This window comes from Pogona vitticeps, chromosome 9 (genome assembly GCF_051106095.1).
Source record: "Pogona vitticeps strain Pit_001003342236 chromosome 9, PviZW2.1, whole genome shotgun sequence".
In the NCBI taxonomy this organism is placed as follows: Eukaryota; Metazoa; Chordata; class Lepidosauria; order Squamata; family Agamidae; genus Pogona; species Pogona vitticeps.
The window spans coordinates 22989770-23012366 of NC_135791.1; the positions used below are offsets into that span (position 1 = coordinate 22989770).

The 22597-nt window shown below is 49.3% G+C and overlaps 2 protein-coding genes across 3 annotated transcripts in view; one reads left to right on the forward strand and one right to left on the reverse strand.

The window, feature by feature from the left end:
- The window catches only part of MEGF8 (multiple EGF like domains 8), a 46684-nt gene extending 33325 nt beyond the window's left edge, over window positions 1–13359 (forward strand). For both annotated transcript variants that reach the window (XM_072979918.2, XM_072979919.2), the window contains exons 36-45: window positions 661–793; window positions 1631–1841; window positions 2417–2631; window positions 3175–3382; window positions 4071–4233; window positions 5187–5379; window positions 6006–6176; window positions 6974–7104; window positions 8947–9079; window positions 10222–13359. In XM_072979918.2, coding sequence (XP_072836019.2) covers window positions 661–793; window positions 1631–1841; window positions 2417–2631; window positions 3175–3382; window positions 4071–4233; window positions 5187–5379; window positions 6006–6176; window positions 6974–7104; window positions 8947–9079; window positions 10222–11424 — 2761 coding nt within the window. In that variant the 3' untranslated portion in view covers window positions 11425–13359. The remainder of the gene's footprint in view (window positions 1–660; window positions 794–1630; window positions 1842–2416; window positions 2632–3174; window positions 3383–4070; window positions 4234–5186; window positions 5380–6005; window positions 6177–6973; window positions 7105–8946; window positions 9080–10221) is intronic.
- LOC144584251 (cornifelin homolog B-like) lies at window positions 13137–15079 on the reverse strand. Its single transcript, XM_078379984.1, has 3 exons — window positions 14962–15079; window positions 14298–14431; window positions 13137–13226 (listed from the first exon to the last, which is right to left on the reverse strand). Exons 1-3 carry the CDS (start codon window positions 15077–15079, stop codon window positions 13137–13139), a joined length of 342 nt encoding a protein of 113 aa, XP_078236110.1.
- Between the last annotated feature and the right edge of the window lie 7518 nt (window positions 15080–22597).

Sequence of the window (22597 nt, forward strand, 5' to 3'; positions counted from 1 at the left end):
CATTAGCAGAGGGAAATGGGGAGGTGGTGTGTTTGGGAAAGCAATCTCTCAACAGTAAGAGAGCCAAGGGAAGCAGAACATGGAACTGGAGAAGGCCATGGGGTTTTGAGACATATTGCAGCCTGTCCTTTACTGCCCTTGCTAAACAGTTAGTTGGCATTGAGGTTACTGTAATCCTTCTGGAGAATGTCTGATTGTTGGCAAATGGGTTTTACTTTCTGCTTAACAGAATAGATATTCTTAGCTTCAAAAACTCAATTCATTTGAATTTCCATTTCTACTGATCACATCCTTCAGGAGGACCCAAAATGTTCTGTGAAATACAGCGTAGTGTTCCTTTCCCTCTTCTTACCTTGCTAATTATTTATTTAGAACAAGAAATATTGACGAGTGTGCATTTTTATCCAATAGAATCCTCACGTCACCTACTGCATTAGTAAACTGAACTGATAAGCTTTTAGAATCATTTATTTAAAATATTGCACACCGCATGCTTATCTTTTACTATGATGCAGCAGACCGGGTGCAGTTTGGTTTAGTTTTTGGCAGTCTGGGAGTTCAGGAGGGTTAGTAAATAGCTTTGGATCAGTAGGAGAGAGAGAAAGAGAGAGAAATTGGGTGTTTCCAGCAAAGTGGTTTCTCTTTTTTCCTTTCCTGCAGGCAGGGTTGTTCCTTTGTCGGAAACTCCTGCTTCCCGACCCCAAGATCCGCGGATGAGTGTCGTCGTCTCAGAACTTGCAGTGAGTGCCTGGCCCAGCACCCTCGCGCCATGGCCCACAGCCTGGGCATCCCAGTGAGTAGCAAGGAGCCCAGGGGGCGCCCCTCCTGTCCGTTCTGTATTGACGCCCCCAGACTGTAGATGGCTGCAGGCGCATTTCAGGAACTGCCGTTGGGGAGCAGAGGACGCTGATCTCTTTGGAGTCAGATTACGGTGGATACTTGGCTCAGTAATGCTACGAGTGAGAAGGATCCAGGAATTGTAGATCACAATATGAGCCAATGGTGTGATACGGCGGTGAAAAAGACAAATGCTGTTTTAGCCTGCATTAACAGAAGTATAGTCTCTAAATCGTGCAGGGCAATATTTCCTCTCTATTCGGCACTGATTACGCCTCATCTACAGCAGGGGTCCCCAACGAATCCCTGGTCCACGGCCCAGTCCACGGAGACAGATCTCCGCCCTCCTGCATGCATGCATGGTGGGCGTGTTGCACTTGCGGAAGGGTGTGCCGTGCTTGCAGGTGGGCGTGTTCTACAGTTCTCGAGTCCACACGTAGGGGAGGGAGCGTGACCGACCTCCAAACCACGAGCATGACGGACCCACCATGCCTGCCCGCACATGGAGCCCATACCCCCCAACTGGTCCATGGTTTCCCAAAAGGTTGGGGGCGCTGATCTGTGTCCAGTTCTGAACACTGCAGTTTAAGAATGATGTCAGCAAACCAGAGCAAGTTCAGAGGGTGGGCAACAAGGATGAGGTCTGAAAAAAGAACATTTTAACGCTGCAGAAAAGCTATCTCAAGATAGCTGTCTCGTGTTGCGTGTGTGATTGAGAGGGTAGTGGGGGATACCCAGGCGCTTGTACTTAACTTGGATGACCCGTTTTTTGACCCCGATGTCTGCTCCCTAGGCCTTGCCGCACTGCAAATGGTGCACCAACTGCCCCGAGGGCGCCTGCATCGGTAGTGCCGGCAGCTGCACCTCCGAGAACGACTGCCGCATCAACCAGCGCGAGATCTTTGTGGCCAGCAACTGCTCGGAGATCTCATGCGAGGCCTCGGACTGCGCCAAATGCACGGCGTCCGGGAAGTGCATGTGGACTCGGCAGTTCAAGCGCACCGGTAAGGGTCTGGATGTGATTGTGGATGGGTGGGAGCCCATCATGAGCACTGGCTTAGAATAGGGAGAAGCAGAGGGGCTTTTGGGGAGGACGCTGGGCAGAGATCGGGGGGGGCTGAGAAAGCAGGGAGAATGGAGAAACAAATGAGAATCTTTGTGGGTATCCAGACAGTCAATGAAGCACCCAAATGCTGGAGGCCTTCAAGAGAAAACTGGACCACCCCCTGTCCAATCTGCTTTGATCCGAATTCCTCTGCTGAGCAGGGGGTTGGACTGGATGGCCTTAAGAGGCCCCTTCCAACTCCTTAATAATGTGGTTCTAAGTCGTGTGAGGATGTTCTGTCGCTGAAGTTGTCCTGAGGTCCTTCCTGTCTCATTTCACTGAACATCCTGGTGTATCGTGTCTTCTTGACCTTACATTTTCCTGCCCTTGTTGGCTCCCGGTCTCTAACCTCGTGGGACTTGCAATGGCCTGGAGAATTCCAAGGGCTGGAGTCCAAAATGTGGAGCGCGTGTAGGAAGCCGTGTCTCATAGTGGGAACCCTTCTCATTAAAACACAACCACACCTGTTCCTAGGGGAGACCCGGCGCATCCTTAGCGTGCAGCCCACCTACGACTGGACCTGCTTCAGCCACTCGCTCCTCAACGTTTCCCCGATGCCGGTGGAGTCCTCGCCCCCGCTGGCCTGCCCCACGCCTTGCCACAACCACAGCACCTGTGGGGAATGCCTGAGCTCCAAGGGGGCCGACGGGGGATGGCAGCAGTGTGTCTGGAGCGTCAGCTTGCAGCAGGTAACCCTGGTGGGCTGGGCTGGGCTGCTTGGATCCCTGATGGTCCCCTCCCCCTTTGGAGGTCGGTCACGCTCCCTCCCCTGCGCAGGGACTCGAGAACTGCAGAATTTGGAGGGCAGGGATAGCTCAGTGTTTGAGGTCTCGGGCTGCAGAGCCAGAAGTTGGGAGTTTGATTCCCCACTGGGCCTCCTTGACAAAGGATTAGGCTCAATGATCCATAGGGTCCCTTCCAGCTCTACAGTTCTAAGATGATGATGATATTTGTTGTCTCACTTTTCCCCTCAATGAGCTGAAGGCAATGCACATGACTCTCCTCCCCACATAAGCCTCACGACAACCTTGCGAGGCAGGCTTTGTTTTACTCCCTTGGCTTAAAAAAACGTAAGCGGTGAAATTTGCCCAGCGTAATTTATTTAGTTGCAGAATTTAGATTTTGTGTGTATGTGTGTGTCAGTGAGAGAGAGAGAGGATGAATGAGAAGGATTCCTTCCAGGGCAGCCTTAACCCTCTCTCTCTCTCTCTCCTTCCTGTTTCATTCTGCAGTGCATGAGCCCCACTTACCTGCCCATGCGCTGCGCTGCTGGAATGTGTGGCCGGGTGCTGAGCGGATCGGAGAGCTGCACCCCCTCCTGCTCGCGTTTCCAGCAGTGCGCCGTCTGCATCCAGCAGCCTCGCTGCGGCTGGTGCAGCCTGCGGGGAGAGAACGGCCAGGGGCTCTGCCTGGAGGGCGGGCGGAGCGGTCCTCGACACGGTGAGTGCCCCACAGGGGGCTGGGGCTGAAGGGGGTTCCAAGTGGCCTTTCGGAAGAGTGGCCTAGCAAGAGCCTGGATGTGGAGCACAGCAGTGGGGTGTTGCCTGCGGCCAGACAGCACCTTAATGCCCTTGTTTCAGACCACAGTTCTCTAGGAATAGTGGTAAAGGCGAGTGTTGCATCTTCCTGCCTTAGTTTCTGATCTAAAGAACCTCCCTTTCTGGCCCATCGCTGTCCTTAGCCATCAGCTGGCCAGCAGTTCCTGGAGACCATGTTGCAGGGGGAAATGTCTCCTTCCCATGAGTAGTTGTGCTGCGGATCTTGACCCTCTTAAGATAAAAGAAAGGCAGTTCTGAAATGTGGGCCAGGGACCCGTTTTATACCCCTGAGACTCTGGCAGCCCCTGGAAAATGCAGAATAAGAACCCACTCTGGTTTCTATCAGGATTCTTTGAGCTTTGAGGAGGGAGGCAAGCACTCTGAACCCCACTTTATGGGAGGGAGGCACATTTCTATAGGTTTTCAGGACCAGAAAATGATTTTCTTTTTCCCACTGGCGTTTGTTTTTTTTGCATCCGGGTGCTCCCAGGGGCTGCCAACACGCCTTTTGCATGGCCCACGGCCTGCCTTCCTCTCCTCTCTCGGATCTCACCGCCTCCCTGTCTTCTTCTCCTCCTCCTCCTCGGCAGGGCTGCTGGCATCCTGTGGCCCAAAGGCCAGCTGGGCCTTCATGTCGTGCCCTCCTGAGAATGAGTGCCTGAACGGGCACCACGACTGCAATGAGACCCAGAACTGCAACGACCTGCCCCAAGGTTACAAGTGTACGTGCAAAACGGGCTACACTCTGGACAAGTGAGTGCTTGCAAGGCAGCCGGTGGGAGCAAAGGCGAGGCGCACGCGGCGGAGTCACGCCGGCTGAACGGAGTCCTTGTGGCCAGAATTGGGGGAAATATGACATGGATGTTGCCCATATCCCTTCTGCCATTTTAGTTTGGGAGTTGGGAAAGAGTCGGGATCAAGAAAGAGCCCCTCTGCCCTTGTCTAGGACTCTGTGCCATTCAGACCTGCTACTTAAGCAAGCTGGCTGAGCTGTGTTCTACTGGGGTTTGCATGGAAAGGACCCCATATGTTTGCATCTACAGATGTTTCAGGCCCCTGATAAGGAGAGGATTTCTATGACCTTTCACATTTTCTCTGCAACCTAATTTAAACCCATAAGCAAGTTCAAGCATGTTTATGAGTAACCTGACCTTTCTCCCCAGACGGCTCATAAACACGTTCAGACCCACCCATAAGCTCAAACATAGGTTGCAGAAAAAAATATGACATGTCATAGGAATCCACACCTTACTGATGGTATATTAACTGGTGTGTTTTTGGAAGCCCATGTACACATTCAGTTCTCTTGGTTAGTGACCTTCTGCCCCATGTATGCTCTGTCTCATCTGTGTTTGTAAACTCCCAGGTTATTAAGTAGTTACTGCATTCCTTAATATTTTCATTTGCATCTTCATTTTTGCAATAGAATTCCAAGTGTATACAAACCACTTCCATACTTTTATTTTGGGGGGGGGGCAGCTTCTCTCTTGCTTCAAGAATAAGAGGCAAAAGACCCAAGTTTGCTTTGTGAAGGAATGGCATGTGGCCCATGTTCTCTGTCAGGGGATGCCAGTAGCCACGGATCCTTGACCTCCAGGTTGTTTTGCACGGGACGGTCACACGTGGCTGCATGCAAATGCATTGCTCCTGAACGAGCCCATGTGCGCAAGAGAACAGTTTTGATCCTGCCGGCCCTTTCCTTGCAGCGCGACAGGGCTGTGCAAGCCTGTGTGTGAGCAGGGCTGCGTGAACGGGACCTGCGTGGAGCCCAACGCCTGCCAGTGCCACTTCGGCTACGTGGGCCAGAACTGCTCCCTCGAGTGCCAGTGCAACAAGCACAGCAACTGCCAGAGCGTGGAGGCTCAGGACCAGTGCTTGCAGTGTTTCAACAACACAATGGTGAGGGTGCGGGGAGTGCCAGATGATGGGGGTGGGGATGGTGGTCTAGACTAGACATCACAGCTGGATTACTGTAATGCACCCTGCGAAGTGTTCGGAAACTTCAGTGGGTTCAAAACACAGCTGGCAGGTTGCTACGTAACTGGAGCCGGCCACAGAGATCAGAGGGACCCCCTTTTACGGCAGTTCCACTGTCTGCCAGTTTGTTTCTGGCTGAATCCAAAGCACTGCTTCTAAACTATAAAACCCTAAATAGCTTGGGTCCAAGTTATCTCAGGGACCGTGTCTCCTTTGATCAGGGGAGGCCTTTCTCTCAACCATACCACCCTCACAGGAACACTCAGGGGGGACCCAGGAAAGGGGCCTTCTCTGTGGCTGCTCCCAGAGTCTCTGGAACTCCCTCCCACTGGAGGCCCGGCTGGCCCCATCTTTGCTGTCCATTCGCAAGCAGGCGAAGACCTGTCTCTTCAGACAAGCTTTCCCTTAATGATGGGCTGCCTGTGTTGGATTTTTAATGGTTGGCTGTGCCCCTACTGCTTTGAAGGGAAGGACCCGGCCATTCTTTGGCTTCCTTTATGTGCCATGCCGGTTTCTCCAACTCTGCTGCCTCCCCTTTTCTCTCCCAGGGTCAACACTGTGAGAAATGCCAGCCCCTCTTTGTGGGCTCCGCCCTGAACGGGGGCTCCTGCCGGCCCTGCCATGCCTTCTGCCGAGGGAACAGTAACGTGTGCATCACGCGTGAAGAGTACGAGCGGGCGCGCCGAGATCCCGCCCGCTTCCCCCTGGAGCCGGCCTTGGTGAGTGCGGAAGAGCGAGCCGGGCAAGGCTTTGGGGGAACGACTGATCATGAGCCCCGGAGAGGCGCCTCTGGGTGGGTGGCGTGTGTCAGGTCCAGGCCGTTGAGAGGGACTTGGTGCCTCTTTTTTTAAAAACCATGTTATGTGTGTTAGGAACCTTTGATTCGTTCCTGTATTTGTGTTGCGTAGAAACTGGGAATTGCAAGGGCTCTGATAAAGGACCCTTTGTGTGTGATTCAAATTCAAAATTGTATTTTGTCATAATTCCTTCTAACAAGTCAGAAAATAGAGAGATGAGCATTTGGCTGCAGTTTAACACTATGACCCGTGTGTTGTTTTTGCCTAAATTGGGGGAGGGGGGGAGCAAGCAAGGGACGGACACCCAGCTGTTGAAAAATACCTGTGATTTCAACCTCTCCGATTTCTGTTTTCCACCCTTATGTTTTGAAGTTTGTCTGTTTCTGCGATGGCTTAAATAGCTGGTGTTTTGGAGGCAAGAGTGGTCGCAATGACCAGATAGGCGGGGTATAAATAGAATACATAAATAAATAAAAATAAATATATTCTTGGGATTGAAACGCAAAGAGTGGAAATGGGATGATGGTTTTAGGGAGTTTCTTTCTATTCCAGGAAATGGCCAAAGGCCTTGCCTTTGGTACCACGTTTTCAGGGAGATAAGTCATCATCATGTTGTCTTGTCTACCTGGGGACCGGAGGGGGAGGGATATGGAGGAGCGGGAGGAAGAGGGTGCCCTTGTTCTGCTCTTCTCCCCGTTTCAATCCTCACCTCCCCACAGATCCCCAAATGGGTGGCCGAGGGGCCAGCTGAGGACGTTGCCGTGTGCGTGAACTGCCAGAACAACAGCTTCGGGGAGAAATGCGAGAGTTGTCTGCACGGGTACTTCCTGCTGGAAGGAAAATGCACCAAGTAAGGACTTTATGTGGACAGAAGGGAAACTCTAGGCATGAGATTTGCCCAAAGGAGCCGTAGTATGTGTATCGACACGAAAGCTTCCCCCACAACCGGCATGCCGTCCTTTTTTTTTTAAACTGTTGCGTGACTTGGTTCACTTCCACAGTGGCTTCCTGCTTTGTATCTGAACTTACATATTAAAGCAGATCATGAGTTCTGTCTTGCGGAGATCCCCTTCAGGGGCAAATGGTTCAGGAACATCCAGGACGTAATGCTGCCAAGTGGCTTGTTTCTGGATGAATCCCAGGGGAATGAATGCTAGAGGCACCATCAGGTATTAAAAGACTCTGGGCAGGAAAGAGAGCAGTAACTGCCCAGGGGTAACGGGGGGGGGCATCTCTGTGGGCACTGGGTGTCAGGAAGGGAGGAAAGTAAGTTGAGCCAAAATAGATCGCAACAGGAATACATTTTGAGAGGTGATGTTTCCTAGTGCATTGCATGGTGGCCGGTAGAGGGTGAGTTGGATAACAGCTGTAATACTGGTAGAATCTTCTCCCCCCCCCCATACCCATTAATTCTATTTAGTAGAGTGTCAGTTTCCACAGGGGGAAATCTGAACATCTTCTGTAAAGCTCCTTATGGGTGACTTGTAGATTTGTGCCCTTTACAGTTTACACATCTGAGAAGGAATTTTATTTATGGTCTCAGAAGATACTGTATCTGGTTATATTTATTTTAAGTCTTCGTTCCTGGATACCGTGTAATATTTTGTCTTAGAAGTTCAAAAATGTATCCTTTTCTCCCTTAAAGGAGATTTATTTAGCAAACAAGCCAATGAGTAACTTAAATACCAAAATATAAAATATATGTATATGTAAAAATCACAAGTATATACTTGAAAAATCGCAGCTTTCTAATTACATATTTCTCTAGTTCATTTGTGTCAATAATACTTCTATATTATAAAAGAAACCCTGTTAAAATAAGAGCTTCTGTTTAAACACCATGCAGGTGAAGCTCAGTGATTCAAAGAGAGAAAGAAAACAAGTTGTCTATAGTAAAAGGCTATTTTCTTAGATAACTCATTCGGTTACTTGAAAATTTGTATTGCAATACAAATTGTTATTAAAACCATTCTATCAAAGCATATGCTCTTCTATCAAGAGCGTAGCAAATGAGTCACATTGCATTAGATATTTCTTTCTCACCCATTGTATTCCCAGCAGAGATGTCTCTGTAAAAACCAGGTGGCTATGTGTTTTGGAGAGTTCCTCCTAAACATGATGGAAATCTCTGTTTTTATACACTCTGTTTTTAAATCAGACAAAACATTGTGATGCCAAACTCTTGCTCTCTCAGGAACACAGATCTTCAAAGAGCCGAGTTCCCTTAGGTATGAGATATCTAACATCCGGGCTGTCAACCAGCTGAGACATCTACCAGCTGGGAAAATCCCCCCCTCCTTTGGATTAATTTCCTTAATACCAAATTTGGGCAGTGTAATAAATTTTTGATTGCCAGCTTTCTGCATGTTACCTGTTCAGTCTTTCCCATTCAAACCCCGTATTTGTTTTTTCCTGCCATATAATTTCCCCCAAATCTGTTATTGATGGCGGCAACTGCTACTGGCTTCCCCGAGACAATTCATCTCATGTAAAGCTTCTTTAAAAGCCATCTTTCCAAATCCCCCTTTTCCGCAAACAGATTCCTTTGGTACGGGTGGTGTCTCTGCAGCTCTTCCCAGGATCGTCCTTAATCCTGAACGTACGGACTGCAGAATGCACAGGGAGGGGGGAGAGCCACACAAGTCTTACCGTTGCTTTTCTCCCCACCCCACTGCCCTCCCCTCTTTCCCAGGTGTCAGTGCAATGGCCATGCCGACTCTTGCAACGAGCTGGACGGGACCGGCTGCCCTTGCCAGAACAACACAGAGACAGGCGGCTGCCAGAACAGCGCCCAGTCTGACAAGAAGGATTGTTACAAGCAACAGGTAGTGACGAGCGAGGACTTTGGGTAGCAAGCAGCTTTGATGGATGGGACTTTTAATAGGGAGGCGTGTCTTTCAGAAGGGTGGAGGAAGCAAGCAGGCGGGAATAGGGTTGAGACCGAGAAGGTCGCAAAGGGAGTACGGAAAACACCGCAGTCCGACAGGGTGTGCCCCTAGATGAGCCCTCGTGCAGCGGATGGGGACCTGCATGAGATCATCCTGGTCACAAGGATTTCTCCCTCTGCCTGCTCTCCTCAAGGGCAGCCTCAGCAAACCATCTAGTGAAACAGACTGACTGTAGGAAATACTGTTTTGAGACAGGCCATAATAAATCCAGAAGGCTTTTTGCCCCCAGGATGTTGTGAGGGCCGGTGGATGTAAGTAGTTAAAAAAAAAAGAATCCAAGAAAGATTTTGTTCATTTGGTTTAATTTATAGGACACCTTTCTCCCAATAAGAGGACCCAAGGCAGCTTGCAATATTAAAAATGATAGGAATTGAAGACCTAATAAGATAAGCATTAAAAAAAAACAACTAAACTGTACACTAAGTAAAATACAACAGAATAATTAAAAGCAAGTAAACGTTTAAAACTATCTTAACTTTAAGAAGGCATTCAGGGACTCAGTAGTGATGGTTACAAGCCTGCCTGAAAAAATGGGTCTTTGGCTGTTGGCAGAAGGATAAAAGGGGGGGGGGGAGCCTGGAAAAGCATCCCATAACCTGGGAGCTGCTACAGAGAAGAGACAGAGAGCATGGGTTCCTTGATAGCAGCTAGCTTGTTCTCTGGGTTCAGATGTTATGCCCCTCCGACTGCCAGATGCTAGGGGCCACACACACCATGGGGCCCTCTTTGCCACTTCGTCTGTAGCGTCTGGATGGCTAGGCTCCTGATAGGATGGAAACTTGGGGGGGGGAGGGCTTTTATGCTGCAGTTCTGGGCACAATGCAAAACCAGTGTAGGAGTAGTACATTTCTAGCATCCGCAGGGAATGTGAATAAATGAAGCAGACTGATAAATATTTCATGGAAAATTGTTTAATTTATGTTATAAGATTTTAGAATTTGGGTGGGAGGATGAACGGCCTGAGAGAGCCTGAGTGGCAGCTAAATCCCACTGCTTTCTTTTTCCTGCTGCTCCTTCAGTGCGCCAAGTGTCGAGAGTTTTTCCACGGGAACCCCGTGGGTGGCCACCAGTGCTACCGACTGATCATTGTGGACCAAGAGAGCTGCTTCGACCCGACCTCGCAACTAAACTGCTTCCACGAGCCCAACATCAAGAACCTCCCGCTGGGGCGCACCGTCTTTTTTGGCGTCCAACCCAAGTTCACCAACGTGGACATCCGTATCACCATCGACGTGACCTTTGGGGGCGTGGACGTCTACATTTCCACCTCCTACGAGACCTTTGTGGTGGATGTGGACCGGGCCACAGGTTTCCACGCTGTGCGAATCGTGTCACCAGGCGACGAAGCGGGCGGGCGCGGCGCCCTCGGCAACGGGAGCCAGTCCTCCCCGCCTGTGCGGGAGGCCCGGACTCACGGCCTCATCACCTACATCACCGTCCGGGAGCAGCAGGCAGTGTTGATTGTGCGAGGCGTCCGAGACCGCGTGGTCATCACCTACCCCCACGAGATCCACGCCCTCAAGTCCAGCCGTTTCTATGTGGTCTTGCTGGGTATCGGGGGCACCGGCCCCAATGTCACGGAGTCCCAGGGGCTCCTCTTTTTCCGCCAGGACCAGGCTCACATCGACCTCTTCGTTTTCTTCTCCGTTTTCTTTTCCTGCTTCTTCCTCTTCCTCTCGGTCTGCGTCCTGCTGTGGAAGGTCAAGCAGTTCCTGGACCTCAGGCACGAGCAGCGGCGCCACCTGCAGGAAATGACGAAGATGGCCAGCCGGCCCTTCGCCAAAGTGACCATCTACTTTGAGCCGGACGCCCTGGGCGCCGCCGCCGAGCTGGTCTTCCTCCCGGCCCGACCTCACAAGCACCCGGCACTGGCTGCCGCTCAGCCCTTGCCCAGCCGCCTGAAGCCCTACCACGAGGTGCCCTACCCCGTCGCCCACTTCCGCCGCTCCGAGCCCTTCCTCTCGCACCTGATGGGCTACTCCTACTCCAGCTTTCGGGTGGGGCCGATCACCCTGGAACCGACGGACGACGGCATGGCCGGGGTGGCCACCGTCCTCTTTCAGCTGCCCGGAGGACTGCAAGCCCCCAACCGGGCCTGCCTGGGCTCCGCCCTCGTCACCCTGCGCCACAACCTCCAGGACTACTGCAGCAGCAGCCACGGCGTCAGCAGCTCCCGCAAGGGCCTCTTAAGCCACGAGAACCTGACGAGCATGTCCCTATGAGCTGCCAAAGGACCCTGCCACGCTCGGAGAGGGACAGAGGCCACTGCTCCTGCCCCCGGTTGCCCTTCCAGCAGTGTTTACTTGCCTCACGGGGAGGGTGAGGAATGGGCAGCCGGGGGGTAGGTGGGGAAGGTGGCAACCACAACCGGGCACTCCCGGGGGCATTTCAGAGTGTTCATGATGGGACACAGATGCTTCTGCCAGGTGGAGCTGCTGTTTTCATGCATGTCAAGAACACAAAGCCACCGTTGGTGCTCGTTGCTGGCCAGGGCTTGCTCCCTCCCAGCCTTCGTGGTAAAAGTCTTGAAACCACCCTGGACTGGATGGACGGATATTGCACACGGTTTGTCCCTTACGGAGGCAAGCAAAAATGGCCATCAACCCAACTCTTCTACGGAAGGTCAGGGACAGATGTGTCCACAGTGAGCAGTAGAAGCCACGGGGCGGAGAGAATCTAGGCTTCGATTCTTCTCCGTATTTCGGTTTTTCCCTTCTTACCTGTTCTGTGGGTCTTCGTTTTTTTTTAAATAACACCCTCCCCTCCCCTTATCCTCAAAGACAAGAGTACATGTCTCACGTACTCTTGAGCAGCACTCACCCATCCTGTCCCCAAACTCTGAACAGGTAATAAAGAGAGTCCCTGCCGATACAGTTTCCTGGGATTAAAAAGCCAAGCCACCTCAGCAGAATCAACCTCGAAAGCTTATCCCTGGACTTGCTTCCACCTGCAGAGTTGGATAGTTACTCAGCAGTTGGTTAGGGTTTGCTCTTGCTTTTTGAAAAGTAGCATTCCACACATTGCTTGCTATTTCAATAGGAGCACATGCCTTTTTAGTTACTTTTCTTAGGAAGAAAATGACATTTGCTTACAGAATCAAACAAATGCTGCTTTAGGGACATGCGTTTGTTGTACACAAAACGTAAGGCCATTATCAGCTATGTTAACATCATTGTGCATTATTACTCCATGACATAACTTATGCAACATCATCGCCTGTGCTACCTTCCAGCTTATGCTGAGGAAGTTGCAACAGCTGCTCCCTGCACACACCGTGTCAAGAAGGAAAGTTCGAGATAGATCTTCCTTAGGCCAGGTTCTTTTCTCGTGCCAAGATGTTGAGCATCGTGAGACATGTACCCTTGTCTTCCCGCACTCCAGTAATCCAGCCTGCTAGATGCTTTAGTTCTTGATTCTGCTGAGATAAAACAGGTCCTCCCTTTCGGCTAAACATCACGAGAGCCATTTGCCGATAAAAACCGTCCTTTGCGGAAAGAGCTGCCGGGCTCCCTCTGCGGATGTGGTTGCCCTCTGACACAGGCCAGAGGATCCAGTTCCTCATGGCTGAATTGATCTCCTGTGAGATGCTGTATTTTTATTTATTTAAGACATTTCCCACCTCCATGTATATATATGGCCATGCAGAGTAGCAGGGGAGAGAATGACAGCGCCTTTCCCCCACCCCCTAGAGGTGGCCGTATTCTGTCTGCTTGCACGACAAGCTGCTAATGCTGTGGATGTTTGCATCCCCGGTGCTGAAATGGCTGTGGTTCCTAGGCCGCCGCGGTCCTTGCTTGGCAGCGTCCCCCAACACAGGCTTGCATCGGCTGCACTGCTTTCCCCGGGAGTGAGGGCTCCAGTTCTTTTCCATGGAAAAGCGCACCCTCTCTCTGGACGCCGGCCTGTCGCAGGGAGCTCTCCACCTCCAAAGGAGCTAGCAAGGGCTCTTCAGTTCGCGCGCCATCTGGCAAAGCGCACAGGGGCAGCAGAAGCAGAACGCAACCCAGTCACCGAACACACAGCCCTAGGAAAGAGAAGAGGGCGGCCGGTCAGGGTACACGTCTTCACCGCTGGCCTCTTGCCACTGCGATCCTGTGTCCTCGCTCCCAGCAACTCCTTGCTATCCCCAATTAAACATGAAGGACTGCCTGTAGAAACTGCCCGTGTAAATCTTTGTTTTAAATCTTTTCCTTTTAGGGGTGGGGTCCAGGTGGTGTCTGGTTGCTTTCTCTCCAGGGAATCTGTATCATCAACCCTCCCTAAACTGGTATCCAGGATTAAGGGGCAAGATGGGTCATATGGACCACTAAATGGATACTGTGGATCTTAAGAGGTGATCTTCCGCTGACCTGTGCCATGTCATGCCTCTTGCTACAGAAAACAATTTCTCCGGATAAAGCTGTATTCAAGCCTGCAGTCTGTTGTACAGTGGTGCCTCGCAAGACGATTTTAATTCGTTTTGAAAAAATCGTCTTGCAAGGTTCTCTATGCATCGGTCTCAAAAAAAAGTCTTGGAAGCTTCAGTCTAAAAAAAAAAGTCTTGTGAAGCATCGGTCTCAAAAAAAAGTCTTGCGAAGCACAGTCATAGAAAAAAACGTATTGTGAGGCACCATAGTGATCGCAAAAACCAATCGTCTTGCGGGTTTTTGTCCCACGAGGCAATTGTCTAGCGAGGCACCACTGTATATATATATATAGATATATATGGGGCTTTCCTACATGGGTAGCCAACTGGAGACACCCTCCAGCGGCTTCAGACTGCCAAAGTCTATTTGATTCTCTCAGCATGACTCATGGTAAGAATCTATGGGAGTTGGCTTGTTCAGCATACCTGTACCTGCATGGCTACCTTTCTTTTACCAGCCACCTTTTACACTGGGGTAGTGGCAAGCCTGTTTCTAGTAGACGGGCAAAGGCTAGGTGCAAAGAACGGGCAGCCTACTTTTATTAGGAAGCTCTAGGAGGGACTGAAGGCTGGAGAAGCCAGCGGGCCCTGTATTGCAGCGAGACCGCATCCACTCGCTCGCCATCGCTTGGCAGACACAGTCACCCCTCGGGCTGGTCTCCGGAATCTGCTGGGAAGCGGGGCCGGTACCTGGATGCGCAGCTGTTCTCGCAGCCCCGTCCGCATGGCTAGGAGAGCCCCGGGCAGCAACGGGACGCAGCAGCATTCGCCGTACTGGACACCCACTTTGCATGCAAGGAAGCAGGGGACGACTCCACAGGCACCTGGTGGAAGGAAGGAGGAGGAGAGGGGAGCGCCTCCGTTCGAAATGAACCCTGCCTGGCTGAGTGAGGCTCGGAATCTGTTCTCAGTGATATGACTGATCCCACCATCACAACAAATAGGTGCAAAGCGGTGGTTCCTGACTGTGGGTACCCAGAGGTTCTTGGACTACAACTCCCAGAAATCTGGCCCAACACAGCTAGTGGTAAAGGCTTCTGGGAGTTGTAGTCCAAGAACATCTGGGGGCCCAAGGTCACGAACCATAGTAAAGGGACAAGCTGCAGGAGGGGAGTGGCACAACTCCAAGCCAGGAGAATGTCCCGGGACCTCCCTTCCAAGGGGGCAGGAGTGATCCCATTGCCCTGGGTCCCGGGCTGTTCTCCTGATGTCTCTGCCATTGGTGGGTGCAACACCTCCAGGAGATGCCAAACCAAGCAGGACGATGGGCGGCTGGGCAGCCACCATGCGCGGGGCTCTCCTCCCCACCACCCTTCCGGCCCCCACCAGCACAAGTGTTCCCCAGTGCACTTACAGATGTGCTTGTCGGCGCAACAGTCAAAGAGGGCCGTCTTCCAGTCTCGAAAGGGAGAGGGAGGGTATCTGTCGACTGCTGTAGGCTGAGTGGCCACAGGGCAGGGTTGGCAAGCCATGCAGGTGGACGGTGCTGGGAAGGAGTAGGTACTGGGAGGACGCCCACACTTCCAAGTCCTAAACGGGGTTTCCAATCACCAGCACCCAATTCTCTGCTGCTTTCCCAGTCAAAACTCTTCACAAAACTGGTTGCTTCCCCCAAGGCTCCTGGGGTAAACTGCACGCCACCCCAGAGATGATGGACAAGGTCTTGGCGAGCAACCCAGAGGCTGCATGTAGTGCTTTCCTGCTCCTCCTTCATCTGGGTGGCTGGGGAAAGGAATAGGCTTAAATAGCAGGCGGGAGGCTGGGAGTGAATCTCAGCAAGAGAAAGGAGGTAGGTGTGTATGAATAAGGAACGCCCTCTGCTGACTGTCTGCCACAAATCTTTTCCTTTGTTTCTTTTAAGAAGAGACGAACCAAGGCTGGAAATGCTCGGGAATCCTTCACCCAAGTCCAAACTTAACGGTGGCAAGTGATGTCTGTTTAGTGCCGACGAGAGCATTTTCAGAAGCATTGCTGCAGTTTGGTCAAGCTCTTTGGGGAGGGGGGGGGGTGTTGGTGGGGAAAAGGAGGAGATAACACTGGCTATCACGAAGGCAGCAAGGCACATGGGAGCTCAGAACTGGTTCACATTTATTTATTTATTATTTATTAAATTTATATCCCGCCCATTTAGATTGAAGTCTCTACTCTGGGCGGCTAACAACATTAAAATAAAACAAAAATATTATCACACTAGAGGATGGTGAAATAAGTTAGTTATCGACAGGAAGGAAGGCCTGTCTGAAGAGCCAGGTCTTCAAGTTGGCTCTTAAAAATGCTCAGCGAGGGAGCCAGGCAGATCTCTGGAGGGAGACTGTTCAGAGACGAGGGGCCACTGCTGAGAAGGCCTGCCTTGTTCTTTCTCTTTGGGCCTCCCTCGGTGTCAGGCCCCTCAGCCGCCCCTCCTGGCTAGAGTGAGTGATACGGTTAGATCTAGGTGGGAGGAAGCATTCAGCCAGATATTGATCTAAACCGTTTAGGGCTTCATATGTCATTAATGCTTTGAAATTAATGAAGAAATGTGATAGCCAGGCAGCCAATGCAAGGCAGCCAGCATGGGGGAGATATGCTGCCGTTTTCTCGTCCCACTGAGAAGTCTGGCCGTCGCATTCTGCACCATTTGAAGCTTCTGCATCGATCTCGAAGGTAGCCCCACATAGACCGCATTACAGTAGTCTAATCTCAAGACTACGAGCGCATGGACCAAAGTGGTGAGTGCCCCAACATCAAGATAGGTACGCAGCTGGGCGATCCGCCAAAGATAGAAGTAGGCGATGCAGACTCCTGACACTAGTTGGGTTTCCATGATAAGCGCCGGATCCAGATGTACCCCCAAGCTTTGAACCTCAGTCTTTGTGGCGAGAGTCTCGCACACACACCCCAAAAGTGAGGGAGTTTCCCAACCCACCAATGTCTGGGCCGCCCACCCTCAGGATCTCCATCTTGTCCGGGTTCAGCCTCAGACCATTCGCCTGCATCCATCCCAGTACAGCATCCAGACAGCACTGAAGGGACGGAACGGCATCCAGATGTTAATGGGGTGAATTTTAAACTGTGGAAAGGAACATCTTAAGAAAAAAAAGTTGACCACATTCCACACTGTATCAGAACCTCCACAATCTGTATTTGTGCTTGCACTGAAAAGTGCCTGTATGGATTTTAGACAAGCAGGAGGAGGACCTGGGAACGAGACTGACGGATGTCACCACCAGTGCTACGAGAAGAGGACCACCCAAATGCCCTGTGGGTCTGCCATGCTGTTCTGTTGCATGTCAGGGTCAAAGCACAGAGACTATCCGAAGCGTAGCCGCAGCAAGCCCCCAACAGAAGCCAAAGCTGAGCCAGCAAGGAAAGGCCACACCTATATTAATTAACTCAAGTTAAGCAGCAGCATGTGCTAAAATTGTGCTGAAATCAAGGAGGCCATTTCTGCGATGAAATTAAGTAGAACACTGGCCAGGACCCAGGTGCCAAAGCGCAGCGCGGAAGGGCGATGGCGCAGCTCTCCTGCCCACTCCAGCAGGCGCACCTTCCTGTGCCTCTTCTTGCATTACCTGTGAGATCAGCCAAGCAATCGGCCGGCCGGATGGGAACCCTAAGATGTTCAGATGACTGCGCTTCCAAATAAGGTGCCGGGCCAGTGGCTTGCTGCCTCTAACCACATCTGAAGAGAAGGACAATAGCACCCTCAGGGTCTTCGGAAAGTGCGAAGTGCCTGATGAGGAGTGGAAACTCCCTTCCCCATCCTTCTCAATGCCTGAAATCATCCTATGCTGATCCTCCCCTGATCCACCATCTGCCACGAGATCAACACACCGTACCCGTGGAAACCAGGACCCCTGTAGACCTGTTGGTTAGTTGTCTGCATAAACTTGCCTTAGACAAATTCTAAATCTACACAATCCACTGAGCAGAACACCATGTGTCATACAAGGTAGAATTTTTCATGTTGGTTGTGCAGAATATATCTGAGTACTGTACTTTTTAGTAATATAAAATTGACAAAGAATCCCTTGAAAGAAATAGAAACAGTGTTTCCAGACAGCTTCCAGGAAAACAAATAAAAAGGCGTTGCTATTCTACCCTCCCTTAGATTTTTAGGGGCAAGAGGGGGGAAAAAAAAAGGGAAAACATGGTGAAATTACAAAACGGGCCATGTCATCTGGCTGCTCCATGAAATTCTGAAATAGGAAGCGGGTTGCACAATAAAAGCCTCATCTGGAACCACCCGGAGGCGGCTGCTGCAAATACAGGTATGTTAGGAATTAACTTGGGGCATTAGAACATACAGGTATTTTTAATTAGGAAAAAAAATTATCAACAACTCTTATCATGAAAACAGGTGTTCCTGCTTTAGATGCTATTTCTCAAGGAATTGTGCACTATATTTCCTTAAATCACAGTTAGGTTAGTTGCACATGTTTACTCCCAAATGTGTCCAAACTGATACAGAGCAGGAAAATTGGCACACGCCGTTGGAAGGACTGACCGACGTTCAGTTTAAAGGACAAGCACTTGAAGGAGGGAGACGGGGATCAATCATCTATATTATCCTAACAGCACACAGTCATCCCCTGAACAGACCGCAAGGGTCACCTGGCTGTGGTCTTCAGCACTATGAAGATACGTGGTTATGCTCCCTGCACGGCTGATGTTCAGCCTCATGGGGCAGCCGTAAGCCCCCTCTTCCAGTGATCGAGGGTTGGCTGTGGTGTGGCGGCATTCTGCTAGATTCAGGTGTGTCTCCCTTGCTGGTGGCCTTCCTCCTTTGACAGCATTTCTGATGTGCTATGCAATTTCTATATGCAAATACACGTTCGGCCATTGTACTCTGGGCACTTCATGAAATGCAAGGTTTAATTGGAAAAGACAATAATGCTGGGAAAAGCTGAAGGCAACAGGAGAAGATGAAAACCAAACGTGAGATGGATTAACACAATAAGGGAAACCACAGGCTTGAGTTCACAAGAGCTGAGCGGGGCATTTAAAGTTCAGGACATTTTAGAGATCATTCCTTCATAGGGTTTTTCCTTATATGTCGGAAGGGACGTCAGGGCACATAAAAAATCCACCTTTAGAAAAAAACTTCTTACTGTGTTTTATATGCACATTTTGTTTGAATACCTAAATTGGCTTCTGTGGATGATTTTGAAGTCACGTATCTGAAGCTTTCCAGTGATTTGTTGAACTGAAATTAATCATATGATGGACAATACGAAAAAAGGGGGGGTATAGAGTAATATCTAATCTTGGAACTTGACGTACAACATTCATCTTCCTAACAACCTTTTTGTTTCAGATGGTTTGGGATAAAATCTCTATTAAATTAAATCTTATAAAGGCTCACTTCGAGGGAGAAACATATCAGCTTGTCAACATTTGTACACAACTAAGACTAATCCTTTTTAAATTAGATTCTCCCTGCACGCCATTTTCAGCCACTCAAATTATTAAAAGAAGTGCCCTGGTTTTTGAGAGCCAGGAGCACAACGTGCAGACCACACCTGTCAGATTCATGCTGTGGGTGAAACATTTGTTTGAGCTAATGTTCAAGGCCAGGATGGGCCACCTGCCTGTCCCTTTGGATGCGACTGGATTGCTCTTCCAGTATCGGGCACCACTGATCATCTTGCCTAGGGATGATGGAAATGGTAGTCCCACATCATCTCCACTCTGCTCTAGGGATTCTGTGTGCATTCAGCAGGTTTGAAAACATCTCTGATTTGGAAAAAGGTGTGTTTTCACCCTTCTCTTTCACTCATTTGCCTCTTGGAAGAAATTATTGTATTTCCATAGATGCCTAACTTGAAATAATGAAAACTTAATAAAAGATTTTTTTAAAGACAAAGAGGGGGAATCTTCTTTAAGCTTTAAAGTGCTTTAAAGTTATTTTTTGATGTATTTCCAAAAGTTGGGGGGAAGTGCTGGCCATGTTTCCAGAGAAACATGTTTTTGTTTGAGGTTAATTCCTGGGTTAAAAAGTTGAATCTTATAGCAATTTTCTTAACTTACTCAATTTCTCTGCCTAAGCAAGCGAAGCACAAGAGATAAGCCATTAATTTCAAAAAGGAAGGCGAAGATTTGTTTCATCACATGCAAGAAAAAAGCAATTCAAAACCAGAAACCAAATCAAAATATGGCAGCGCCGTTAAAACTAGCAGATTTCGTCATGAAAAGTAATCTAAGTCACTATGGCTAAAATCCTGTTGCTTAGCATAGTAAACTGCACTAAAGACAGCCCACTGAATCAACAGGGATTTGGTCAGTCAACTCCACTGTATGTTACATTGATTCAACTGGGCCTACTCTACAATAGTTGCAAACCACTACTCTGAGCAACAAAGGGATGTGGTGGTGCTGTGGGTTAAACTGCAGAAGCCTCTGTGCTGCAGCGTCAGAAGACCAGCAGTTGTAAGATTGAATCCATGGGACAGAGTGAGCTCCCATCGCTTGTCCCAGCTCCCGCCAACCTAGCAGTTCGAAAGCATGTAAAGATGAAAATAGATAAATAGGTACCACCTTGGTGGGAAGGTAATAGCGTTCCGTGTCTAGTCGCGCTGGCCATGTGACCATGGAAGATTGTCTTCGGACAAATGCTGGCTCTATGGCTTGGAAACGGGGATGAGCATGGCTCCCTAGAGTCGGACACGACTGGACTAAATGTCAAGGGGAACCTTTACCTTTACCTTGAACAAGATTTCAGCTTCTGAAATAAATGTCTTAAATATGCAATAAATGTGCAAATATTATTTTTATTTGGTGGTGCAAGGAAGACCGCAGCCCAGCTAAATGTACGGAGAGAAGTATCTGCTCAGTAGTTTACACAAGCATTTCAGAAATCTGGTAATGCTTAGCTGGAGGTGAGGGACGATAAAAGCAAGGGCACTATCTTGTGCTACCTGTTTCGCCTGTCAGAACGGTACTGGTGCTGTTATCAAAGCAGTGATGCTATCAAAGGAGCAGCAACACTGGCACAGGAGCCACACCTGAATGTAGAAAGCTGTCACGCTACAGTCAAACCTGCTGGCGATGGACCAGGGGTGTGACTGTTATGGCTGCCCCATGAGGCTGAATATCAGCCATGCAGGGAGCACAGCCTCTTCCTTTTCTTGAGTCTGTGAAATCTTCTGTTCTAGTTTATTTCCTGAGCTTCTGACCATGAATTCAGAGCGCTGCACAAGCCCAATGTGCAGCAGAGATGAGAAATGCCATTCCCAAATGTTTTCTCAATAGCTGCATGTCCCTTTTTTTCTGAGCACATCTGTGCACTGACTCAATTCAGCCACACCTGAAAACCAGCATATGTGAAATGGAAGACCAAGGCTATTAGCAATTAGGTAGAAGTGAACATTTCAGCAGTCACTGGTCATGCAAGCGACACCAAATGAAATGTCTTCTTCTACATAACCATTAATAGTACAGAAGTTTTACGTTTGCCTTCATGTGGGCGCCTAACTGAAAAGTTAAAAACTACTCTGGTAGGTATACATCTTGGAAGCATGGGGTTTTGGTTACACTGATTGGGGATTATGGGAGCAGTGGTTCTCAAAATCAACATTTCCAATCTTTCAGTAGGTCAGACAACAGGTTCCTCTCTCGACCAGCCGGCCTCCTACCGCTTTCTGAGCGTTGCAAGGCACAGCATGATAAAGCCAACCACCCCTTTTGACTTGGCAGTCAGAAACCTCTTTTGGAAGATGTTCAAGGTAGGAGAGGAAGGTAAAATCGAGCCCCACCCTTCCTCTTCCCACCAACCAACTTGCTGGGGCAGCTTCCCCACTTGATGAGGGGTTAACAAGCTTTGAAGTGATAGCTGGCAAAACAAACAGGAAAGCTCTCTGCTATATATAACCCACAGGTCCACCCTTGCATTTAAATATCCTTTATCTATATGTACATTGCCCCCCCTCCGTCTGACAAAGCACACAATAGCTTAAACCACTCTGTATATTTTTAAGTTTCCATAATACTTGCTCCTGCTATGTTTTTTCATGGAAGATTTCCCTATTTTTAGGGGGGGAAATTTCCCCACAAAATTTGATAATTACACAGTATTAGGCTATCTGGTCCGAGTCAGTAAAATACAGCTCAATATACATAAATATAGGATTGCTTTGTTTGCATCCTTTAAAACACTGCAGTCCAAGGCAGGTGCTGAGCCAGCCCTGATCCTGCAACCAGATTACAAACTTGAATCACAAACCCAAGCAGTTTTTATTTGTTCTATCTCTGATGTGGTTGGTGTTTCATCTACACTCAGCTACTGTACCTCCAAAACCAACTACCTTTTTTTAAAAAAAAAATAAGAGGATACACATAAAGAAAAAAATAAGACAGGTGAAAAGGAGATTGTTTTACTGTTTTGTCTGCAGGTGACAAAACACTGCACTTTGTAATAAAACAGGCAAGTTAACATGGTAATTTGAGAAGGGGGTAGCCCAAATCTTTTCTTTTAATAAGAGGGAATTGATTTACCCTAATTCATTAATTTAGAATGAATGATAGAACAACAATATAAGCTACTTGGAGGGAAGGCAAACACTCGGTTCTGCCTGAGAATCCCCTGAAGAACATTTCTAAATTTGCAGAAGCTACAAGAACTGACATCCTTGGTCCACCAGGAAGTCTTGGCAGAGCTATGGATACCCAGCTGAAGAGCGAAGAGGCAAGAACACCTCAATTCAGACCTGGGTGGCAGCAGGTCCCCATGTAAATAGCCTCCTGTACTTCACTTTGTAAGAACAAACGCTTTTCTCCTGAAGCCAATAAAGCTAAACTCAGTGACATAGCCTTCATTTGCAAGTAAAGCTTTCCTTCTTTCTCCAAACTCCTCCTTTCCAAAATGAGCAAAATAACCAAGATTAACAGCCAGCTTCTAACAATTAAGCTGTTGAATAACTGAAACGCTACTGCCAACACCTACACTACAAGGCCTTGAACCTTCCTGCTTCTCACTTTCTCTGGCTCACTAAGTCACTACGCATTCTCATTGG